Source organism: Erinaceus europaeus, chromosome 3, assembly GCF_950295315.1.
Source record: "Erinaceus europaeus chromosome 3, mEriEur2.1, whole genome shotgun sequence".
Lineage (NCBI taxonomy): Eukaryota > Metazoa > Chordata > Mammalia > Eulipotyphla > Erinaceidae > Erinaceus > Erinaceus europaeus.
The window spans coordinates 63,627,518-63,650,541 of NC_080164.1; the positions used below are offsets into that span (position 1 = coordinate 63,627,518).

General features: G+C 42.5%; 1 protein-coding gene across 3 annotated transcripts in view; it reads left to right on the top strand.

The window, feature by feature from the left end:
* The window catches only part of ST3GAL5 (ST3 beta-galactoside alpha-2,3-sialyltransferase 5), a 40,894-nt gene that overhangs the window by 13,969 nt on the left and 3,901 nt on the right, over positions 1-23,024 (top strand). Inside the window, exons 2-6 of one of the 3 annotated variants that reach the window (XM_007529870.3) lie at positions 7,126-7,249; positions 9,039-9,150; positions 15,720-16,063; positions 20,318-20,504; positions 22,096-22,254. In XM_007529870.3, the coding sequence (XP_007529932.2) occupies positions 7,126-7,249; positions 9,039-9,150; positions 15,720-16,063; positions 20,318-20,504; positions 22,096-22,254 (926 nt within the window). Of the gene's footprint in view, positions 1-7,125; positions 7,250-9,038; positions 9,151-15,719; positions 16,064-20,317; positions 20,505-22,095; positions 22,255-23,024 lie in introns of those variants that run through there. The other 2 variants (XM_060187315.1, XM_060187316.1) reach the window with 2 other exon arrangements.

Sequence of the window (23,024 nt, forward strand, 5' to 3'; positions counted from 1 at the left end):
ATCTAGCTTCATCATCATCTTCTTCTTTTTTAATATTTAATTTATTTATTCCCTTTTGTTGCCCTTGTTTATTGTTGTTGTCATTGCTGTCGTTATTGTTAGATAGGACAGAGAGAAATGGAGAGAGGAGGGGAAGACAGAGAGGGGGAGAGAAAGACAGACACCTGCAGACCTGCTTCACCACTTGTGAAGCAACTCCCCTGCAGGTGCGGGGCCGGGGGCTTGAGCCAGGATCCTTATGCCGGTCCTTGTGCTATGCGCCATGTGTGCTTAACCCACTGTGCTACCGCCCGACTCCCCCAGCTTCATCTTCTGCCCTGTCCCCCAGGCCTTCTGTCACTGGCTCTGAGCATGTCTCTCCCCCCCCCCCACATATGCCCTTCCTTCCATCTGGAATATCTAATGTGGATAGGGGTGTGGGGAATAAATAGCAGGGGGCCTTGGGCTGGAGTCTGGTAAAGAAGAGACCATAAAAGAGGTGAAGAAGGTATGAATTTGGTCCTTCAAGTTTAAGACTTGCCCTCCCTCACTGTTGCTTCAGTAACATCTTGGAGATATTATTTGCCCGATATGTTGTAGTTTTGGAGAATGCTTATGTATTTTAGGAACTCAGAATTAATTACTTTAATATACTTAATTTTTAAATTTTAATTAATTTATAAAATGGAACCACTGACAAGACCATAGGATAAAAGGAGTACAATTCCCACCACCAGAGCTCCGTATCCCATCCCCTCCCCTGATAGCTTTCCTATTGTTTAACCCTGTGGAAGTATGAACCCAGGGTCATTGTGGGGTGCAGAAGGTGGAAGCTCTGGCTTCTGTAATTGCTTTCCCACTGAACATGGGCATTGGCAGGTCGATCCATATTCACAGCCTGTCTCTCTCTTTCCCTAGTGGGGCGGGGCTCTGAGGAAGCGGGACTCCAGTACACATTGGTGGGGTCGTCTGTCCAGGGAAGTCCAGTTGGCATCATGGTAGCATCTGGAACCTGGTGGCCCAGGCAAGACCAAGGCCCTCAGTACTTAATTTTTTATCATATATGTACACACACACACACACACACACCTGTATACATATATGAATGAGAGAGTATTACATGAAGCTGAGAAGAGAGAGACAGAGACAAGCCAGAGCAGCACACCACTGTATGGAGTGCTGGGAATCTCAGGCATGAGAGTCCCCCATTGGGGCTGCTCCCCTAGCTGTGCCTTAACACTTTTAAACATGTTAAAAAGCAGGCCACTGACTGAGAGTTATGATACTGTCTCTGCATTAGAGGGAAACTAGTTGATTTGTTTCTAAAAAGCATGTTTTGGGGCCTGGGAGGTAGATCAGCAGTTGAGCGAGCACATGGCGTGTGGTCCTGGGTTCGATCCCAAGTATTGCATAAGATGACAGAATGATTCTCTAGTTTCTCTCTATCTCTCTTTCTCTATTACATATGCAATTTCACTACTCCAGGCCACTTTTGTTATTCAGAGACAAAGAGTAAGAGAGACAAGATAGCATTTAGACTTCCTGGTACTGAGGCTTGAGCCTGGATTCTACATGTGGCAGTGCAAGCACCCTACCCAATGAACTCCCTCTTTGACTCATCTGAATTAAAATACTAATAATAATGATGACGACGACAACAACAACAACAAAACCAAAACCCTAGCTCGGAATCATTGAAATGCTTGATTGGTGACCCTCATCAGCAATGTCGACTTGTGCATTCTCAGAGCCACATTTTTTTTTTTTAATTTCTTTATAGGGAAATTAAAGTTTTACATTCGACAGTAAATACAATAGTTTGTACATGCATAACATTTCCCAGTTTCCCACATAACAATATGGAGCCACATTTTCACAGTAATACAATCAAACCTCAGAAGTTCAGAGAACTTCCAAGAGGATTTGAAAACCTTCAGGCTCAAATCTGTTCCTTTTAGTGAGGTTGGAGAGCAAGGTTTCTCTAAGTGCTTCATCCACACTGTTCAGTGGGAGGTTTAACATGCACATTCAGTCTCCTCACCTGTTTCTATCAGATGGAATGTTTTTGGGCCGAGACCTGGGACTCTGCATCTTTCACAGCCTTCTTCTGTGGTTCTTGTGCCTGGTCTGGTTGTGTAGTCCCTGCTAGGACAGCTGTAGGAGAACTGATACTGTCGACTGAACAACTACTGGAAAATAGTTGTGTGTATGTGTGTGTGCGCGGGGAGGGGGGTAGGTGTGGACTCAGTACCAGTACTGTCCCCAGCACTTTGTGGTTTTGATATCATGGCTGAAATTTCACATTCCTAAAAGACAAATGAGAGATTGTTTACCCAGAGGCAGTAAGAAAGGATGAGATAGTGGGGCTTTCTCCAAATTGGTGGGAGTGAAATGAGTTGGTTAAAGGGGTTCTTCTGCAGCTGTGTGGCTCCAGAATGGGTGCTGCCCTTTCACCCCTGAGGCGCATTGAAGTAGCTACCAGGAGAAAGCGAGTGGGGTGGGGAAAGCGGGCCAGGGGAAGAAGCTGAGCAAAGCAGAATCCTTTTTCATTTCTCAGGGAGCTTTGGAGCTTGCGTCACTCTCTCAGCATGGCTCTAATTGGAAGCAAGGGGTGGTGGTGGGGTCAGCCTTTTGTACCGTGGTCACCGGTGGATCTGCAGAGAGCTATGCAACGATGGCTGTTAGCAACCAATGCCCATAGCCAAGATGTGGCATCAGCCTCTGGTGCATCAGATAGGACCATAGTCAGGCCCTTCACCCTTGCCTGCACCGCTGCCCCCACCTCCATCCCACATCCTCTTTGTTTTTTTAATTTTTCTTTTTAAAAATTTTATTAGTGATTTAATCTTGATTTACAAAACTACATGTCAACAGAGGTATAATTCCATATACTATTCTCATCATCAGAGTTCTGAATCCCCAATCCCGCCATAGGAAGCCTTTACAGTTCTCCTAAGGTTGCAGACATGGGTTAACCATCATCTCTACAACTGTCTGTCTAGATTGTACATAATTGTCCCCTTTTTCTTCTAGGTCCATTCTTCTCTTCCCCTCCAAGCCACTCATGACCCTATAACTACATCCAAATGTCCCTCCTTTTTTCCTGCTCTCTCTCTGTGGGTCTTGGTGGAGCTGGAATTCAGAACTCTCTTTTTTTTTTTTTTTATATTTATTCCCTTTTGTTGCCTTTGTTGTTTTATTGTTGTAGTTGTTATTGATGTTGTTGTTGGATAGGACAGAGAGAATGGAGAGAGGAGGGTAAGACAGAGGGGGAGAGAAAGACACCTGCAGACCTGCTTCACCACTTGTGAAGCGACTCCCCTGCGGGTGGGGAGCTGGGGGCTCGAACCAGGATTGTTAAGCCGGTTCTTGCGCTTTGCACCACCTGTGTTTAACCCACTGCACTACCGCCCAACTCCCTTCAGAGCATTCTTATCCTCTTCCTCCTATCACTTCTCCCTCACTGGGAATATAGATCAAAATTGTTTTTGGAGTACAGAAGGTAGGAGTTCTGGCTTCTGTAATTGCTTCTCCAAAGCACATGGGCATTGGTAGGTCGATCCGTACCCCCAGCCCCCACATCCTCTGTGTACTTGGTGTGCCCCAAACTAGCAAGGCCTTTCACATTGCTTATCCCCCCCCCCCCTTCTACCCACAGCATGCATTTCCCTCTCCACCCAGCTGCTTCTCTACTACTTTTGATCAACAGATGCTGCTGAGCTGTGTGGGGCATCAGGACTGTCTTCTCTCTGTGGACAGGCTTTCTGCCTTATCTTCCCTTCTCTAGCAGGTAGAATACTTCCTCTGAAATACTAAGCCCCAAACATGATTTGAGTAGCTACTTTCTCAGCTTTCCTGTGAATGACATGTAACTCACACTGGCTTGGGTTCACAGGAGAGAACTTGTTCCCTACTGAGGGGTGACTTGTGGCTTCTTTCTCTGGGACCTGCTGAGCAAGGCTGGCTGGTAGGGTGGACATCCTGTTGAGCCCTAGGCCAGATTTCAGTCAGCCTCCTGAACATGCTTACTTATTTTTCATGGCAAATCTATCATGTTATCACCAACCTACAAAAATGGATGTTCACTTTCACTTCTTTGTGTAACTCGGACCCAGATTTCTTTGTGTACTTCTTCTCTTCAGGAATCTTCCATCATTTCTCTCCATGTATCTGTGGTCCAGGACCTTAGGCTCCCCTTCCACCTGGGCTGCCATGACAGCAGCATCCAGTGTCCTGCCTGACGTGCAGCCCATCTTCCTTCACTCGCACTGAGAAGTCCTCATCCCTGAAACTACCTTCTAGAGGCCGTACTCTTCCTGCTGACATTCTATCATCAAAGCTGTACTTGTTAGCCTCCCCAGACAGTCCCTCACAGTCATCTTGGTTGACTTGTTTGCTTCTATTTTAGATAGAGAAAAAGACAGAGGGCGAGGGGATCATAGCACTGCCTGATCACCAACCATAGAGCTTCCCCTGGTATCATGATGTCATGTTGGGGTTTGAATCCAGGGCCTTGTGTATGGTAAGACACATGTTCTATTGGCTTTGCTATCTCCTGCCCTGCTCCCAGTCCCTGCTGCTATCTTGGTTTGTTTATTACACTCTCAGCTTCAGATTGTTGTTTATAATAATCTGCACCTTAGTATGGCTCCATTTATTAAAACAGCAACACAGATCATATGCATACATGCATACCCACCTGTTTTCCAAGACTTGCTCTTCCTGAGTGCTCCAGGCAAAGGGGCATGGTTATGGAGGGAGTGGACAGATGTGGGTTGGAATTCTCAACTCCTTACTTAGCAACATCTGACTTCCGGCAGGTTAAATGCAGATCCAGTGAAGTGTGCCGGGCCAGCGTGAGGCTATTTCTTCCCAGGCACGTGCTCTCTGGGTTGGAGAGAACTCAACCAGAGCCAGCCTGGGCTGCTGCTTACTCAGCGACGTGGGAGAGAGATCGGGAACTCGTGGAAGAGCGGGAACACAATGTGTCTTTATTGATCAGAGACCACGCTTTTATGTATTTTGAACTGGAAGTGGCAAGTTGGAAAAGGAAATGGCTAGGAAAGGGGGTGGAGAAAAGGGAAGAGCGGGAAGGTAGAAAGCTTCTGTAGCAACGGTTAAGATTTTAACCGATGGGATTAATTAATACCCTGCAGGCAGGGAGGTTCTCAGGCAAAACAATGATTATGTAAATAGGCCATAGTGTCAGCAATGGAGCATGGAGCAGGGGATCTGCCCAGCAAAGTGGATGCTTTTAGGGCTTGATGCTATCATGTGTAAGCTTATTCTTCCCAATAAATATTAATGCCCTACACACTCTTTCACCATTAATTGTCTGTACAGTTTATTTAGCAATTCATTATGTACAGCTTTGTGGCATCTCTTCTACTCTTGTGTTCAGCGCTTACCTCTTAATTTTGGAAAATGCAATTTCCAGCTCTACACATAAAGTGAAACCGAGAGCCCTGGCCTTGCCCACATGCCAGGACCTTAATAAGAATTATTTCTTCTTTAGGCATAGAGACATTTAAGAGATTCAGAGGCATCCCAGGTACTTTATACAGACAGAGTGAAGAAAAGAGTCAACCAGAGGCTCAGCCATGGCAGTGGAGGAGGAGTGTGGGGACCATAAGGGAAGATGTGGGGGAGACAGTAGGAGAATGGGGGTGAAGGAAAGAGTGAGAATATAGAAAGCTGACCTAGGGTGAGTGGTGAGTTCATGAGAGACTTTAAGAGTATGCTACTTCTGCAGAGATTCCTGGGAAGAAAAATGGGACAAGCTGGACTGGATGTCTGTGATAGATCTCGAGCCAAAGTTAATGACTAGAAGTGAGGGTCACAGAAAGAAGGTGGGTTTGCTGAGCTGCCTACACCAAACAGGGCACCTGTGGCTTCCCTCTGCATACTAATTCTAGAAATGACCAACACCTACAGCGCTTATTGCAGCTCCTGTTCTCTAGATTAATCCTGTGATGTAGGTGAGGTTGTTACTCCCACTTCACAGTTGAGGAAATGAACTATGGAGAGGGATAGTGATTCACTCAAAGCTTCACAGCTAGTACATGGAGGAGCAAAAGTCCAGGTGCTAGGTGTTCTCATACTACCTTAAAAAACATATATATTGGTTCATTTTAATGTAAGGGATATAAGAGAAAGATGGAGAGAGAGAGAGAGAGAGAGAGAGAGAGATCGATCAGAGCACTGCTCAGCTCTAGTTTATGGTGGTGTCAGGGATTGAACCTGGGACCTCAGAGGCTCAGGCATGATAGTCTATTGCATAACCACTATGTTTTTAACCCATACTACCTTTTTCTGGGGGTAGGGGCACAGAGCCTCCTGTCACCTCCTGAACCTCTCCTTTTCTTACTGGATTTCACTTTCTTGAAAAGTATCAGGAGAGAGTTATTAGCTATACCATTCATTGCCCAAGAAGAAAGCAGAAACCATGAAGACACTTTAGGCAGAGAGAGCTTCCATGTAGGGGTGGTTCCAAGATCTGAAGGGACCAGAGGCATCAAAGGAAGAAGCAGTGCTAGCCGGAGAGCAGAAAGCTGCTGTCTCCTGGGGCTGAAGCCAGCTGGCAAGAGACAGTCTGGGAAGTGGAGTTTACAGGCCATATAGTCTGACTGGAAGAGAAGATGAGACTTAAAAGAAAAATTAAATAATTCTAAATTTATTTTTAAATGATGTATTTTTACATTTTGTTTGGGTTAACTGTTGATCACATGCAATTGCTGGAAATAATACAGCAAGATGTTATGCAATCTTTACCCAGTTCCCCCCCCCAATGGTAGCATCTTGCAAAATCATTTACAGTGTCATAATGGGATTCTGACATGTACACAGTCAACATATAGGACATCCCCATCACCACGTGACTCCCCTATGCTGCCCTTCCATAGTCATAGCCCCCACCCCCTCCATAACCAGCAGCTATGAGTTTGTTCTCCACTTCTAGTATTTCATCATTCTAAGATATTATGGAAATGGAATGGCTTGCATTCTTTCAAGTTGTTGTTTGTAAAATAGTTCATTCCTCTTTATTGTTGCATAGTATTCCACAGTATAGATATGCCACATAGTCTTTTTTAAAAACACAATCTCCACCCCCCCTTATTCTCATATTGTTTTCTCTTCTCATTATAGTGATTCCAAATAAGTGTAACTGTGTGAAACCAAGAAGCGATTGTTTAAAATCCATCCTGCAATGGTACACCCAAGCTCAAAACAAGATGAGAAGACCCTACTTGTTGTTAAAAGACATACTTAAGTAAGTATGAACCATTGGGTCAGAAGATCCCCTTGATCTGGGTCAGCTGTATAGAATTATGGGGAAAACATTCAGTGAGAGTCCTAAAGATGATCTTCATATTTGGCCAAAGGCTAGTTTGAGACACAACCAAGTAGAGAGTCAGTCCACAGATGCCATGAGTTTATACATCTCCCTGAGCCTAGTGGTAATACGGTGTCTAGCCCGGGAGCCGTCCAGGCTCTAAGAGTAGCTCTTATAGGACACAACTCTTTTCTACTATTATGTAACATAAGAAGACTTTTCTCCTTAACTATTTTAAATCAATCTAAAATATGACTGGTTTAACCCCCCTAAAAATATTAGAGAGAGTTTTCTCTACCTTCTGAGGCATCTCCCCAGGCCTTTAGTTTTGCTTAAGATCTTGTTTGATTATTGTCACCAGAGAACTTCTCAGGTCTGGTTTATGGTGGTGCTGGGGGTTGAACTCAGAACCTCGCACCTCAGGCATGAAAGCCTTTTTGTATAACCATTGTACTATCTCCCCACCCTGGCTCCCTGGACTAACGGGTACACACACACACACACACACACACACACACACACACACACACACGGCTCCCTGGACTAACAGGTACACACACACACACACACACACACACGGAGGGAGGGAGGGAGGAAGGGAAAGGGAAGAGAGAGAATATGAATTCAGCATGTTCACTGCTGAAGACCAAATGCAGAGCATCAAGCTTGCAAGTCTTGTGCTGTACTACTAAGCCACCTCCCCAGCAACATAAGTAGTCGAATTATGAAAACTGTTTTATTTGGCAGCAATGGACCCATATTGAAACTTTTCCTTTTTAATGTCCAGTGATAAAAAGCCAACCCTGAAAGTACTCTTTCATCTCCCTTTGCATTTAGAAGATGTAGCAAGAGAAATGAAAGTGAATGTAATAAACTCCTGTACCACTTTCCATTTCCTGAGTCATCAGCTTCGTCCCTGGCACTCGGGTGGGTACTAGCTGCTGGAGATGTAGCAGCAAGGGAGATAGATCTGCCCCCTCCTGTATACAGTGTGTGAGGGGAAGACTCACAACCAGAAAGTCTGTAGTCCAGGCTGATCAGTGGTATATACATACTGGGGGTGCTTTGAACATCTTTTACATCCCTTTTAAAAAAAAAGCAGCAAAGGCAGTCAAAGTAAGGGTGCTGTTACATGCATTGGATCATACTTTTTCTGAGGGATGGAGAGAGGAATTGCTACTATTGAATCCACAAGACTCAAAATCAGAAGTTACTGAAGCTACTCAGTAAATCATTTTTGTATCCCATCTCCCCACATGGAAAGATAGCCAATATTATATTATCATATGGTCTATGTGTCTGTTTTCTCCTCCACTTTTTTTTTCATAAGCAGTATTTACTTCTACCTTCTGTTATAATTTTGATATGCCTAGTATCAATTATGAACTTCTTGAAGAGCTAATAGTACTTAGTAGTAGGAAAAACTCAAGTTTCTGTGAAAATCTACTACTTGAAGTTTTTAAGCCATTATGACTGCATTATGACTCAGATTGCATAATGGTAAGTTTGTAGAAAAAATGGTTTTATTTTTCTACATTTGCTTGTGGCAGAGACAGTCATAAGTGACTAAATCTGTTGGTAAAATAAGAAGCAGTGCCTTCATTTCACCTCTGAGGTCATAACTTTATTTTTATACCACATGACAACCTCAATTTGGATTTTCACTTACATCACTACTTGAATATGACATGACTACATCCTTACACATAATTGCTTTTTCCCCCAGATGTACATTACTTGTGTTGGGTGTGTGGATCCTTTATATTCTCAAGTTAAATTATACTGCTGAAGAATGTAATATGAAAAATAAGCATGATGTGGACCCTGACTACGTACAGGTCAGCTGTATTTCATTGGTGTATTTTTTAAAAATTGATTTAATTATGAATGACAAATTTGTTGGATAAGAGGGGTACAATTCCATACAATTCCCACTGCTAGAGTTCTGCATCCCATCCCCTCCATTGGAAGCTTTCCTGTTCTTTATCCCTCTGGGAGTATGGACCCAGGATATCATTGTGGGGTGCAGAAGGTGGAAAGTATGGCTTCCGTAATTGCTTCTCCACTGGACACGGGTGTTGGCAGGTGGACCCATACCCCCAGAATGTTTCTATCTTTCCCTAGTGGAGTTGGGCTCAGGAGAGAAGAGGTTCCAGGGCACATTGGTGAGGTTGTCTCCCCAACACAGTCAGGATGGAATCGTAGTAGCATTTGCAACTTGGTGTCTGAAATGCAGTAAGATATAAAACAGGACAAAATGACTAATAGACAGGAACCAAAAAGTAGGAATAGAGCAGATGGGAATAGGGATGTTAGGATGGATATAAGCTAGGAAGTCTGTTTTAGGTATGTTCCTTAATGTCATGGGGTGAGTTTAACGCACGTCCTCTAGCACACCTGCTATAAGGCTAATATGTCATCGTGCTGCCAGAATGAGATGAAACCGTAATATTTTTTATTTTTGGGTGTAATGACTTTGCATATCAAGACCTTTTCCTTCACTTTACTTTTTTCTTTGTAAATAATTAATTCAGTAAATGGTAATTTTACCAGTTATTCAAGTGTTTTAAGTACTGTAATAATGCTCAACTCTGGATGAGAGAAAGATGATTTTAAATAAGATTTGGTAACAAAAATTGACTTGTATAGATACTTAACATGCATTATTTCACTTAATTTATCATGAATGGAGACACTCCAGTGTTCTCCCCCTCTTACAGACAGTGGCCTAAAAGATTAAGCTATTTTCCCAAATTGACATCTAGGATAGTTATTTACTTTAGTTTAGTTTAGTTTAGTTTAGTGTGTACTATGTAATTTCTAGAAGTACTTCTTTGACTTAAACTCACTGAAACCTTGTAACAGTCCTGGTATTATTATGACCCCCATTTCATAGCTGAAGGAATGGAGAAGGAAAATTAAGATTAGCATAGGGAGACAGGGGAAGCAGTATACATGGTTCTGCAAAAGACTTTAATGCTTGAGGCTCTGAGGTCCCAGGGTCAATCCCCATCACCACTATGTGCCAGAGGTGAACAGTGCTCTGGTTGGTTGGTCGATCTCTTTTCTCTTCTCTTCTCTCTTTCTCTGTCTCTCTCTCTCTCTCATTCTCTTTGCTCTTGGGAAAGGCCTAAAATGATGACACTTGATCTGATTTACTGATATGTGTGAATTCTTCTCTTTCTTTGCTGTATTATCTTTCATAATCTACATGTTTTCTTTCTCCTATCTGCTTAGTTAATCACATCATTGACCATCTGCAAAGTTAAGTGCTCTAGAGTCAAAGTTAACTGAGAAATGTGAGCTCTCTCATGCAAGGAAGAAACTCAGCATTTCACCAGTGCCAATTTGAGAAGTTGCGGTTTAGTAACATCTTGGGTGCAGTGACTTAGTGGTGTTGGTACCTGGACAGGGGCATCTGCACCAGTATGTGTCACAATTGCCTGTCACTCATTTCCTTCATCTATACTAGTTGACCAGGAATAGTCTGTTATTATTACAGTGTTCAAACAAGAATACCAATCATTGTGGCCAGTGCTCTTTAAGGCTCCTGCAAGGAAGCTTGATAACTTCAGAGAAGAGACTCAAAACCATGTCCTTGAGGAACTGTTGGAAGGGTGGGAATATGTGTAGCCCAAAGGGCTGAAGATCTGTTGCAGGGCACCTAAAAGGTACTGAGGACAAATAAGAGGCCTAGTCCTAAGAAGGGCTAGTCCAATCTAAGTGGCCTTAGTAGCAGAGTTGTGTATCAAACAACAGCCAAAGCTAAAAGGAGGGGGTTTGCTGGCCTAAGACACCCCATGATAGAGCTAATGGACCACCTTTGTGATAAGTCTCTCATTCTTTTTTCCTTCCTTCCTATCTTCCTTGCTTGCTTCTTTCTTTTATGCAGTGCCAGGGAATGAATGCTGGACCTCATGTATGTGTGATACCACTGAGCTATCTCCTGACCAAAGTTTCATTCTCTGTTTTGAGAAAATAAGACAGACAGACAGACACAGACAGAGAGAGAGAGAGAGAGAGAGAGAGAGAGATACTGCTCCTGCTAGCATCCATGGCATTCTTTCCTGCCTAGTCACCTTTCATGTGGTTCTAGGGATTCTACCCAGGACATAACACATGGGAAGTCATGTACTCTAACCACTGATAACCTTTCTAGGCCCTTTGGAAGTCATTTTATTATTATTTTTTAAAAATAAAGCCAGTTACTTCAATGAAATATCTATCTATTTATATCTATCTGCCTATCTATCTATTACCAGATCACTGCTCAATTCTGTTTTATGGTGATGATGGGGATTTGGAAATCTTTCAGCAAAGATAAGATAACTGCTTGGGGAGTCCTGTAGACTAAAGTCAGGCATCAGATTCTGCTTGGAAAATAGGCTGATTTTGTAAGCTGGGGCATTCACTGATTTGAATACAGGCACCACTGGCCCCAGACTCAGTGACTTTTAAACTAACCTTCAGATGCACAATGCCAGGGACCAAACTTGAGACTTCATGCTTCTGAGTCCAAAGTTTTAGCTACTGCAATACCCCCCAGCCTACATACACTGAGTTTAATATACTTTTTTGTTTGTTTGTATGTCCAGGTGTGTGTGTGTGTGTGTGTGTGTGTGATGAATAGTTGGTTACAAGGTTCTACACTGTACCCAGCACCAAAGTTCTGAGCCACCCGACAATAACCACTATAGTTCTTACAAATTCATAGAGATGGTTTGCTGCTGCTGCTGCTGCTGCCTCTTCTTCTTCTTCTTCTTCTTCTTCTTCTTCTTCTTCTTCTTCTTCTTCTTCTTCTTCTTCTTCTTCTTCTTCTTCTTCTTCTTCTCCTCCTCCTCCTCCTCCTCCTCCTCCTCCTCCTCCTTCTTCTCCTCCTTCTCCTCCTCCTCCTCCTTCTTTTGCAAGTCCATATGTTTCATTTCTCTAGATTTCAGAGATGAGTGAAATCAATCAGAAGTTGTCTCTCATTTCTTTTCTTATTTTGCTAAATAAAAATTTGTCTTAAAGGACACAACCTCATCTTTTTTGGATTGCAGAGTAAGACATCATGGAGTATATACTCTACAACTTCCTTTTTTTTTCTCTCATTATTTCATTTGTGATTAATAGTAAACTACAAGATTGTGAGATTACAGTTTATAGTTCCATACTATACCCACCATCCTGTATCTGTATCCCCACCCTCCCATCTCTCCAAGATAATCACCATAGTTCTCACAAATCTTATATATATATGGTCTTGAAGGACACAATATCATCTTTTTGGCTGCATAGTAGTATTCCATGGAGAATATTTATATATCACATAACTTATTTATCCTGGTAGAAAAATCTCCCTTACCTCCACTCCTTGGGACCATAAAGTTTGAGTACTTTTATATTTGGTGATGGGGTCAATTTTATTATTGTTATTTACTAGTGTACTGCTCAGCTCTGGCTTTTATGGTGGTGCTAGGGATTGAACCTGGGACCTTGGGGAGGGCCGATAGTCCTGTGTACCTGGGACCTTGGAGCCTCAGGCGGGAAAGTCTTTTTGCATAAGCATTATGCTGTCTCCCCAGCCCAGTGGGGTCAGTTGTAAAACCCAAGTTTACTGCTGGGCATGTCCAGTGGCACTTAGAACATTTATTGACTCTGTAGTAATTTATTGGCTCAGGGCCAGTCACAGTCAAGATAATTACTAAACCTTGACTCTAGAAAATTAAGTATGAGACCTGAAATAGAACTCTTTGCCAGAGTGGAAATGGGTTATTTCACTCTTTCCAAAAGAAACTTAGTTCTACAGGCAGAATCTGGAAGCCTGGAAGAATCATATACTGATTTCTAGCTCGATCACTGCCCTCTCTTTCCAGTCATGAGTCAATCACTGAACTTCCTCTAGTCTTGAATTTTGGTGCTTCTTCAGTGTTCATTTCTGTCCTAGAAGATTTGTAAAACCAGATGTTTGAGATGTCTATAGTGAATTAATAGACCTTGTGTCCTCTAAAAATGCCTGTTCACAACCTTCAGGCCCAGAGTCTAGAGAGATATGCATAGTATCATGGCCTGCGATTAGTCCTGCCTCTCCTGGGGGGGTATAGGGCCCACTGTAGATAGCATGCCCCCAGCTCTTCAGACCAGGTCAGGAGCAGGCCCTTCTCTTCATGAGCTGCTCAGGGTCTTGCCCCACCCCATTGTTTGGCATTCCTGTTGATTGCTCCAGAAGATGCCATCCCATAGTCAGACTCTCATTCTCAGCAGGGTTGGTTGCATGCTCCTCATGTAGGCAGGGCTGGTGGTTTTAAGAATTCAGGGAGTCATCAGACCAGGCTGGCAGGCCAGCTCAGCTCTCTTCCTGCTTATGCCACCTTGGGCCCACAAAGTGTAGGTACTGACAGCCATCGTGTGAGGTCTTACTCTTGACTGGGAGCTGAGCCAGTAAGTGTGTAGAGTGCCTGCGGCTTTGTCTCAGGTTCAGAGGATGTCAGTTCCTTTTTAGAAACACAACTAGATCCTCAAAGTGTAGACTGTATGTTCTTCCCAGACATCTCTTTGGAGCTTTTGTTTGTTTATTTGCCAGAGAGCTGCTCAGCCTGATCGTGCTGGGGATTAAACCTAGGACCTTTGATTCCCCAGGCATGAACGTCTTTTTGTATAACCATTACATTATCTCCTCAGCCCTGGAGATATTTTTTTTGATGGGGCAAGGGATTTTTTCTTTTACTATAAAATAGAAGTGTTTACATAAGACTTATTACAAAAAAAAAATCAGACAGTATCCTTTTCCTCAGACTCTGAGGAAAAACATAGTAGGAACAAAGACTTAAGCCTATATGCAGCAATAAAAATCCTCACAACTCTGTACTGACACATTCCAAAAACATGTTGACTATCTAAAAGTAAATATCCCAGTAAATATAGAACTTCATACCTCGATGAGGGCAGCTTAGTGGGGGGAGTATCAGCCAGAGCCAAAGCTGCTGAATAGATAAGGACAAAGAATCAGTAATGAGAGCACTACTGCCAGATGGTTCTGAATCTGCCTCTGATCAACTGAATCAAGAAGACTAGGGCAAATGGGCATTTGCACCATATGCTTCTGTAGTTTGCTGCTTTCTGCTGGACTCGAATACTTGGCATCCAATAATCACTTCTTGTAATGCAAAACATCAGTGTGCAGGTGAAACATGTATATGTGTGTGTGTAACTGGGGCCTCATGCACGTGCGCTGTTCATTGTTCCCAGACTGACTTTCATTCAGATAGGTAGAAAGAGACAGAACAGCACCCTAGCTTTCCCTAATGCTGTGGAACTGGGACTCAAACCTTGGCCGTACACATGGTAAGGTACTCACCCTACCTGGTGAGCTATCTCTCCAGCCCTACAGGTAAAATTGCATATGAAACCAAGACAACTGCTCTGTTGACAAGATATAATTCCCTGATTACACTTAAAGTCATTTGCATTCCAGACTGTATGGAGCACAGTGCCCCAACTGACACATAAGCCTGCTTCTCATCCTGTTAAATAGGAACCTGAAATGTATATTTAAAAAAATTCTATTGTGGTAAAAAGAACATGAAGATTACTATGTGAATCAGTTTTAAATGAGATTGTCAAGGATATTCACACGGTCATGAGGCAGATTTCTAGAACTTTTCCCTCTGTAAAACTAAAGCTCTGTATCCATTAAGCAAGTTTTCTCCTCCCACCAGTCCCCAGTAACCAGCCTTCTGCTCCTTGTCTCTGAATCTTACTATTTTAGATCCCTGATATGAATGAAGACATACTATTTGTTGTCTCTGTGACTGAATCACTGCATTGAATGTAGCATCCTCAAGGGCTATCCAGGTTATAATGTCTGCCAGGGTTCATAAGACATGAAATCTTAAAACACCTCAGGGCCAGTCAGTGGCGCACCTGGTTGAGCGCACATGTTACAATGCACAAGGACCCAGGTTTGAGCCCCTGGTCCCCACCTGCAGGGGGAGCTTCACAAGTGGTGAAGCAGGGTTGCAGATATTTCTCTATCTCCCTCTCCATCTCTTTTTCCTCTCTCAGTTTCTCTCTGTCACTGTCCAGTAATAAATAAATAAAAATATTTGAAAAAATCTTAAAACACCTCAAGAAGTGTCTTTCACCCCAAATTTCTTTTAACAAGATCAGCCTGTGAGTAGAAAAGGGGGATCCTTCCTGCTTTACTTGTGTAATGAAACATTCTTGTTGAGTTTCTCTCCATGTCATATGACTTTCCCAAGCCTCACTCTTCAAGTTTCTGAGCAAAACTAACTCTACAAAGTAGACGTTCTGTGTTGAAAGAGGATAGCAATATCAGACTTGACAGGACAAAAATGTCATCTGTGAGAGTGTATTTTGAATGCCTGTGAATTTTTTTAAAACTCGGAATGATGTGATTCCATTTCAGAGAGCTCAGAAATATGCTCAACATGTTTTGCAAGAGGAGTGTCGACCAAGGTTTGTGAAGAAGTCAATGGCGCAGATATTCCAGCACAGGTACAGCATGGATTTGCCACCTTTCGTGGAGAAGGCCCCTGAAATGAATGCAGCTGAATACCAGTATGATCCTCCTTTTGGATTCCGGAAATTCTCCAGTAAAGTCCAGAATATCTTGGAAATATTGCCCGAGCACAACTTTCCTGAACACTTGAAAGCTAAGAGCTGTAGACGTTGTGTTGTTATCGGAAGTGGTGGAATCCTTCATGGACTAGAACTAGGCCATGCTCTGAACCAGTTTGATGTTGTAATAAGGTATGCTGATTTTTTTTTTTTTTTTTGCCTCCAGGATTATTGCTGGGGCTTGGTGCCTGCACTTTGAATACACTGCTCCTGGAGGCCATTTTCCCCATTTTGTTGCCCTTGTTGTTGTTATTGTTATAACTGGTGTTGTTGCATAAGACAGAGAGAAATCAAGAAAGGAGGGCAAGACAGAGAGGGGGAGAGAAAGATCGACACCTGCAGATCTGTTTCACTGCTTGTGAAGCAACCCCCCAACAGGTGGAGAGCCAGGGGCTTGAACCGATATCGTTATGCTGATCCTTGCACTTCGTGCCAAGTGGGCTTAACCCACTGCACTACTGCCTTGCCCTGTACATTGATTTTAAAAAAATATTTATTTTATTTATTTATTCCCTTTTGTTTCCCTTGTTGTTTTATCGTTGTAGTTGTTGGATAGGACAGAGAGAAATGGAGAGAGGAGGGGAAGAGATAGACACCTGCAGACCTACTTCACTACCTGTGAAGCGACTCCCCTGCAGGTGGGGAGCCGGGTCTCAAACCGGGATCCTTATGCCGGTCCTTGCGCTTTGCGCCACGTGCACTTAACCCGCTGCGCTACCGCCCGACTCCCTCGTACGTTGATTTTTAAAACCAACTTGCCCAGTACAGCACCAGGAATGAGGGCACCCAAGCAGTACCCAGCCCTCGGAGGACCTACTGCTTGAGAAGATGAAACAAAGACATGAGATAATTAGATGCCCAGATTGTACCATATCAACCCTGATTTTATAAAAAATTTCAAAGGAGGTGAGGTGTGGGAGGATGTGGAGCTTCATAAAAGTCAGCAAAACTTGCTGGTTGGAACACAGGAGGCACAGAGAGGAATTGGGATGCCAGTTCCTTGAAATCACTAATAATGAAAACATTAAAAAAAAGAAGAGGAAATGGAAAAAGAAATGTGTGATTAGGTGATACACAGTCATCCTAGATGCCTTTTGAATTAGTTAAAAGTCTCTTTCTTTCTTTTTTTTTTTTTCCCTAGAGAACTGCTTAGCTCTGGCTTATTGTGTGCACGTGATTGAACCCAGGACTTGGGAACCTCAGACATGAGAGTCTGTTTGCATAACCATTATGCTATCTCCCCTGTGAAAAGTATTTTTTGTATAAAAAGAAACAAAATGGCTGCTGGGATCAGTGGATTATTTGTACAGTCACTGAGCCCTGGTGATAACCCTGGTGGCAATAATAAAATATATATATATATATATATATATATATATATATATATATATACTCATTTTTAAAGGTTAAAAAATTACAGGACGAGGCCAGGCATTGGTGCACCTGGTTGAAAGCACACATTACCATGTACAGGGACCTGAGTTTAAATCCTCGGTCCCCATGTGCAAGGGGAATTCTTCATGACTGGTGAAGTAGTGTTGCAGGTGTTTCTCCTTCTCTCTCCCGTTCTGTCTCCCTCTGTTTTTCTCTCTCTGTACCCAGTAAATAAATAATGTTTATATTTTTTAATTACAGAAAGAGGGCTGGGGAGATAGCACAATAGTTATGCAAAAGATTTTCTTGTGCCTGAGGCTCTGAGGTCCCAGGCCCTACCCTTGCATCACCATAAGTCAAAGCTGAGCAGTGCCCTGGTAAAAATAAAGAAAGAAAAAAAGAAGAAATAATACAGAAAGATGAAAGACAGAAAATAACCCCCTACAGACCAAATAACTAGCCCACTCTGACTTTACTATACTCTTATAAGGCATTTTACTTTTGAAACTTTATATTATGAATCACTTCTATCACTAAACACAATGTTTTCAGTTTGTTGGTTGGCGTTGCTCTGCTTTTCCCCCCATGCGTACATCTTTATGTATACCCCTACTTATCTCTTTGGAAAGTTGAGAATTTTTGGCTTAGAGATATTTGAACATTTTAATAAATTATTTCTACCTTAAGGGTAGGCTGCTGGAGGTTGGATCTTAAATATGTCTGGCATTGATGAGTGGGTCTGACTGAAGACGAGATATGAGGGTCAGAAGCCTGGGCACAGTGATAGTAATCAGGGCATGAAAATATGAAGAATATGAACCTGGGGTGAAGCAGGAAAATTAGAAACAGAGACGAAAGATGGATTCTCAGAGTTCTGTTGAAAAAGTGAACTACAGGACTTGATGATTTGACAGTTAATGTCAAGGAACATGCTGATCTCGTCTTGGGCTCTAAGGCATCAGTGAAATCACTATCAGACAGGAGGTGGACAGTTGAGGAGCCTCACCTGGCAAGAGGGGCCAGGGGAGAGGAGAGAGACTGGAAAGTGACTTGGGTTAGGCTGGGCAGTGGTACACCAGGTCAAGTACACATTATTACTGAATGCAAGGACCTGGGTTTGAGCCCCCACTCTCCACCTGCAGGGAGTACGCTTCACGAGTGGTGAGGAAGGTCTGCAGGTGTCTTTCTGTCCCTTTCTATCTCCTCTTCCTCTCTCAATTTCTCTCTCTGTCCTATCTAATAAAATGGAGCTCTGCTTCCCCAGAGACCCACCCTACTAGGGAAAGAGAGAGGCAGACTGGGAGTATGGTCCGACCAGTCAACGCCCATATTCAGCGGGGAAGCAATTACAGAAGCCAGACCTTCCACCTTCTGCAACCCACAACGACCCTGGGTCCATGCTCCCAGAGGGATAGAGAATGGGAAAGCTATCAGGGGAGGGGATGGGATATGGAGATTGAGTGGTGGGAATTGTGTGGAGTTGTACCCCTCCTACCCTATGGTTTTGTTAATTTATCCTTTCTTAAATAAAAAATAAATTGAAAAAAAATTAAAGCAAAAAAGGAAAAGATGGCTGCCAGGAGCAGTAGATTCTTTGTCAGCACCAAGTCCCAGTGATAATCTTGGCAGCAATTGGAAAAAAAGACTTGATGCCTGGCAGTGGTAGTTCCAGACTGGGGGTGATAGACTTCACACATGGGCACTGGGAGGCCATAAGTGTCAGGGACAGAGGCAGGGTTCTTAGAATGATTCTTAGATTTAATGGTAATTCCAGACTTAACAGAAAAATTTATCAAGAGTAATATAAAGAGCTCTTTTGTTCTTCCAGATTCAGCAATTGGTAGTACTTTATCACCTTTGTTTTATGATTTTCTCACACATATACTATTATTATTTTCTTGTTGACATTGCATTATAATTATCAAGCCCTCATACTCCTCATGCTTGAGAGTCCAGTGCTTTATCCACTGCCCCACTTCCCCAACCAGAGTGTGCATTTCATAAGGACAAGGATATGCTTTCACATAACCACAGAACAAGATTCAGAATTAAGAAATTAACACTGAGGCCCGGGTTCAAGCTCCCGGTCCCCACCTTCAGGGAGAAAGCTTCGCGAGTAGTTAAACAGTGTTGCAAGTGTTTGTCTCTTTCCCTTTATCTCTTCCTACCCTCTCATTTTCTGTCTCTATCCAGTAAATCAAGATAATTAAAAAAAAATTTAAAGAAATTAACACTGATACACGAGACTATCTACAGTCCTTATTCAAATTTCACCAGTTATGCCCTTTATTTTAAGAAAAGAAATACTCTCTGGTTGAGGGTTGTATCTTGCATTTAGTTGTCTAAGTAATCTCTTTTTATAATCCAGTGTTCCATACCTGATATTCAAAAGACATGACAGGAGAATAGGAAAGAAAGGTTAGGTCCAGGTATGCTAATACAGATGAAGAAACAAATATTTGTTTGAAGTTTCAAAACTTGAGTAGCTGGTTGAATGCTACTGCTTTTGGAAGATTCTTAGGGCTTGCCCCCAATCACCCTGGTGAAGCTGGCTCCATTCCTTGCTTTTAGACGGGCTGTCTGTGGACTCTGGACCCTCCTTTCTCTCAATCCTTTCTATATAATTCTTTTCAGATTACTTTTTAAAAATTCTGGCAAGAACCACTAATACCTGTGCACAATAGGAAGCTTTCAAGGAAACATGAGTATTGTGCTCAAGGAAAGCCCAAGTACTAGTGTGTTTGGATTGGCTTAAAATGACAGGACTAATAGGAATTGTTTGACGGTCAGATTGGATGTGGCCATATGTAGGGGATCAAAGACTACTCTGTCCATGTTCATCAAGCACCTGTTTAGGGCTGCGATGAGCCTGCCGGGAGGGGCACCATACCCCAACTGCATACTCACTCAAAGTCCTAAAATGGTGTGGAGGACAGGATATAGGGATTTTACTTGATGTGGTGAGGAAATGATTTGTTTCATCAATTTCTCTTTGTCCTTTTGCTTAAATAGGTTGAACAGTGCACCAATTGAGGGCTATTCAGAGCATGTTGGAAATAAAACTACTATAAGGATGACTTATCCAGAGGGTGCCCCACTGTCTTCCCTTGACTATGATTCCAATGAGTTGTTTGTTGTTGTTTTATTTAAGAGCGTTGACTTCAACTGGCTTCAAGCAGTGATAAAAAATGAAAGTCTGGTAAGCCATGGAAATTCAGCTGTCATGTGTGCTTTCTTAAAAAGTGAATGAATAAGGGACCGGGTGGTGGTGCACTTGGTTGAGCGCACATGTTACAATGCACAAGGACCTGGGTTCAAGCCCCTGGCCCCTACCTGCAGGGGGAAAGCTCCACAAGTGGTGAAGCAGGTCTGCAGGTGTCTCTCTCCCCCCTTATTTATCTCCCCTCTCCTCTCAATTCCTGTCTGTCTCTATCTAATAAATAAAGATAATAAAAAAGGTGAATGGATCCCCTAATTATAATTAGACCTTTATATTGAAACAGATGCATTAAAATGCAATTTTTCATGTTGTCTTCCAAATACTCACTCCTTTGCCGAAAACTCTCTGACCCCTTGCTGGGCGTCACTTTTCTGATTGAATCACATGTATGTGCAAGTTGTGACTACTACTTAATGAGAATGTCAAGTCTGGGACCAAAACTGCTTTTACTAAGGTGATTCACTTACCTGATTCCCTAGACTTGAACTTACATGACAAGTTCCACAAATTAGACATATATGGATGACTATTTATAGTCAGTAAGGGGGGGTGTGGTGACACACCGGTTAAGTACACCTATGGGGTTCACCACAAGCAGTGAAGCAGGTCTGCAGGTGTCTTACTCTTACCCTTTCTTTTTTCTCCTCTCTTCTCAATTTCTTTCTGTTCTGTCAGGGAAAATAGAAGAAAGAAAAAATAGCTGGTAGGAGCAGTGGATTTGTAGTGTAGGCATGGAGCTTCAGTGTTAACCCTGGAGGCAATAAATAAACTATTGAGGATATTCCCAAAAGAATGTACAGAGGAATAGTCTCAAATAAATTCTACATTACTTTCACTGATCAGCCCCTGGGATTGTAATGGGCCAGATGTGAGGGGGAGGGTCCTTTTTTGTCTTTAAAATGAGTTATTAAATTCCAACCTACTGTGTTGAAATAAATTTCAGAGGGCAGCAGCTGAATAGCTTGTATATTTATAGACTGGGCTGGCTACATAATAAATAAGAAATAGTAAACTCCCTGTTTAGCTTCCTGTGTTGGAAACTTTGTCCCTCCAAAGCTTGATTCTGTACGGGTTGTCATGCTCATCTGGATTTTCTGTTGGGTGTAAGTAGTTCTAATTGGAAGAGGAAGTACATATGAAGTGACTTGCAGTCAATTGGAGACGCCCCAGACTAGGAAAGTAGAGAGAATGTAGGGTGAGGGCTTAACCAGAGTGGGTCACTCACTTACAGTGTTTAGTCCTCACAGACATCATCTATTATTCACTCGCCCCTGAGCATATGATGGCTTTTGATTCTTAAAAAAAAAAAAAAAATCTTAGGCCATTCCCTGAGGAATGTCTTCCTCAGACAAACTAGAGCTAGCTTTGTATACCTCTCCCTATCCACTGCCTAAGAGTTGCTTGTTTGAGTCAAGGTACTGGATTTCATCGTCTTAGTGACGTAGTTGCAGAATGCTTGAGTTCCTGTGGTATTACACCTCAGACAGGAGATTCCCAGATCTGTACTTTTCACGCCCTGATTACCACCTGGACTCCGTGCTCCTAATGATTATTTTCTTTCTTTCCTTAGCCATTTTGGATGCGACTGTTCTTTTGGAAGCAGGTGGTGGAAAAAATACCACTACAGCCAAAACAGTTCAGGATTTTGAATCCAGTTATTATCAAAGAGACTGCATTTGACATCCTTCAATTTACAGAGTCTCAGTCAAGGTTCTGGGGCCTAGATAAGGTATTTTTATTGCTACTGAAACTTGAGGGGAGACATCTGTGCACATTTCTTTTTAGCTAAGCTATGCATGCAGAATCATCTTCCATTGATCTAGCCATGGGTTAGATGCTTTGCACCTGGACATCAGGACTCCTCATTGTGTGAACCCATCCCCATCCCTTTAGTCACCCTTTTAGTCACCATGTTAACATTTACATCACCGGGGTGTGTTATTTTAAAATATTCTTACTCAGAGACTACAGGACACTGAAAGGCACTTTTTGGTCTCAATAGCTCTCTACATAATTCTCTAAATTCTGCAGGCTACTCAAGTGACAGTTGTCATTTTAGAGATGGTGGCAAAGTCAGTTTTTTAAACATTCTATTTTTAAAAAATATTTTATTTATTTTAATGAAAGATATATACCAGAGCACTGCTCAGCTTAGTTTATGGTAGTGCTGGGAGCTTAGAGCCTCAGGTCTGAAAATCTTTTGCAAAACAATTATGTTATCTCCCTAGTCCCCAGATATTCTGATTTAGTTGGTCTGTACATTGGGATTCAAGGTTCTCTGAGTAATTTCATTTCACAACTTACTTTGAGAATCTTTATTTTGTAGACCATTTACTGTAGTAGATTCAATTTTTGCTTCCAGGGTTATTGCTGGGGCTCAGTGCCGGCACTGAGTCCACTGCTCCTTGTAGCCTTTTTTTTTTTTTTTTCCCATTTGATAGGACAGAGAGAAATTGAGAGGGAACAGGGGAGAGGGCACTAAAGAGGAAGAGAGACACC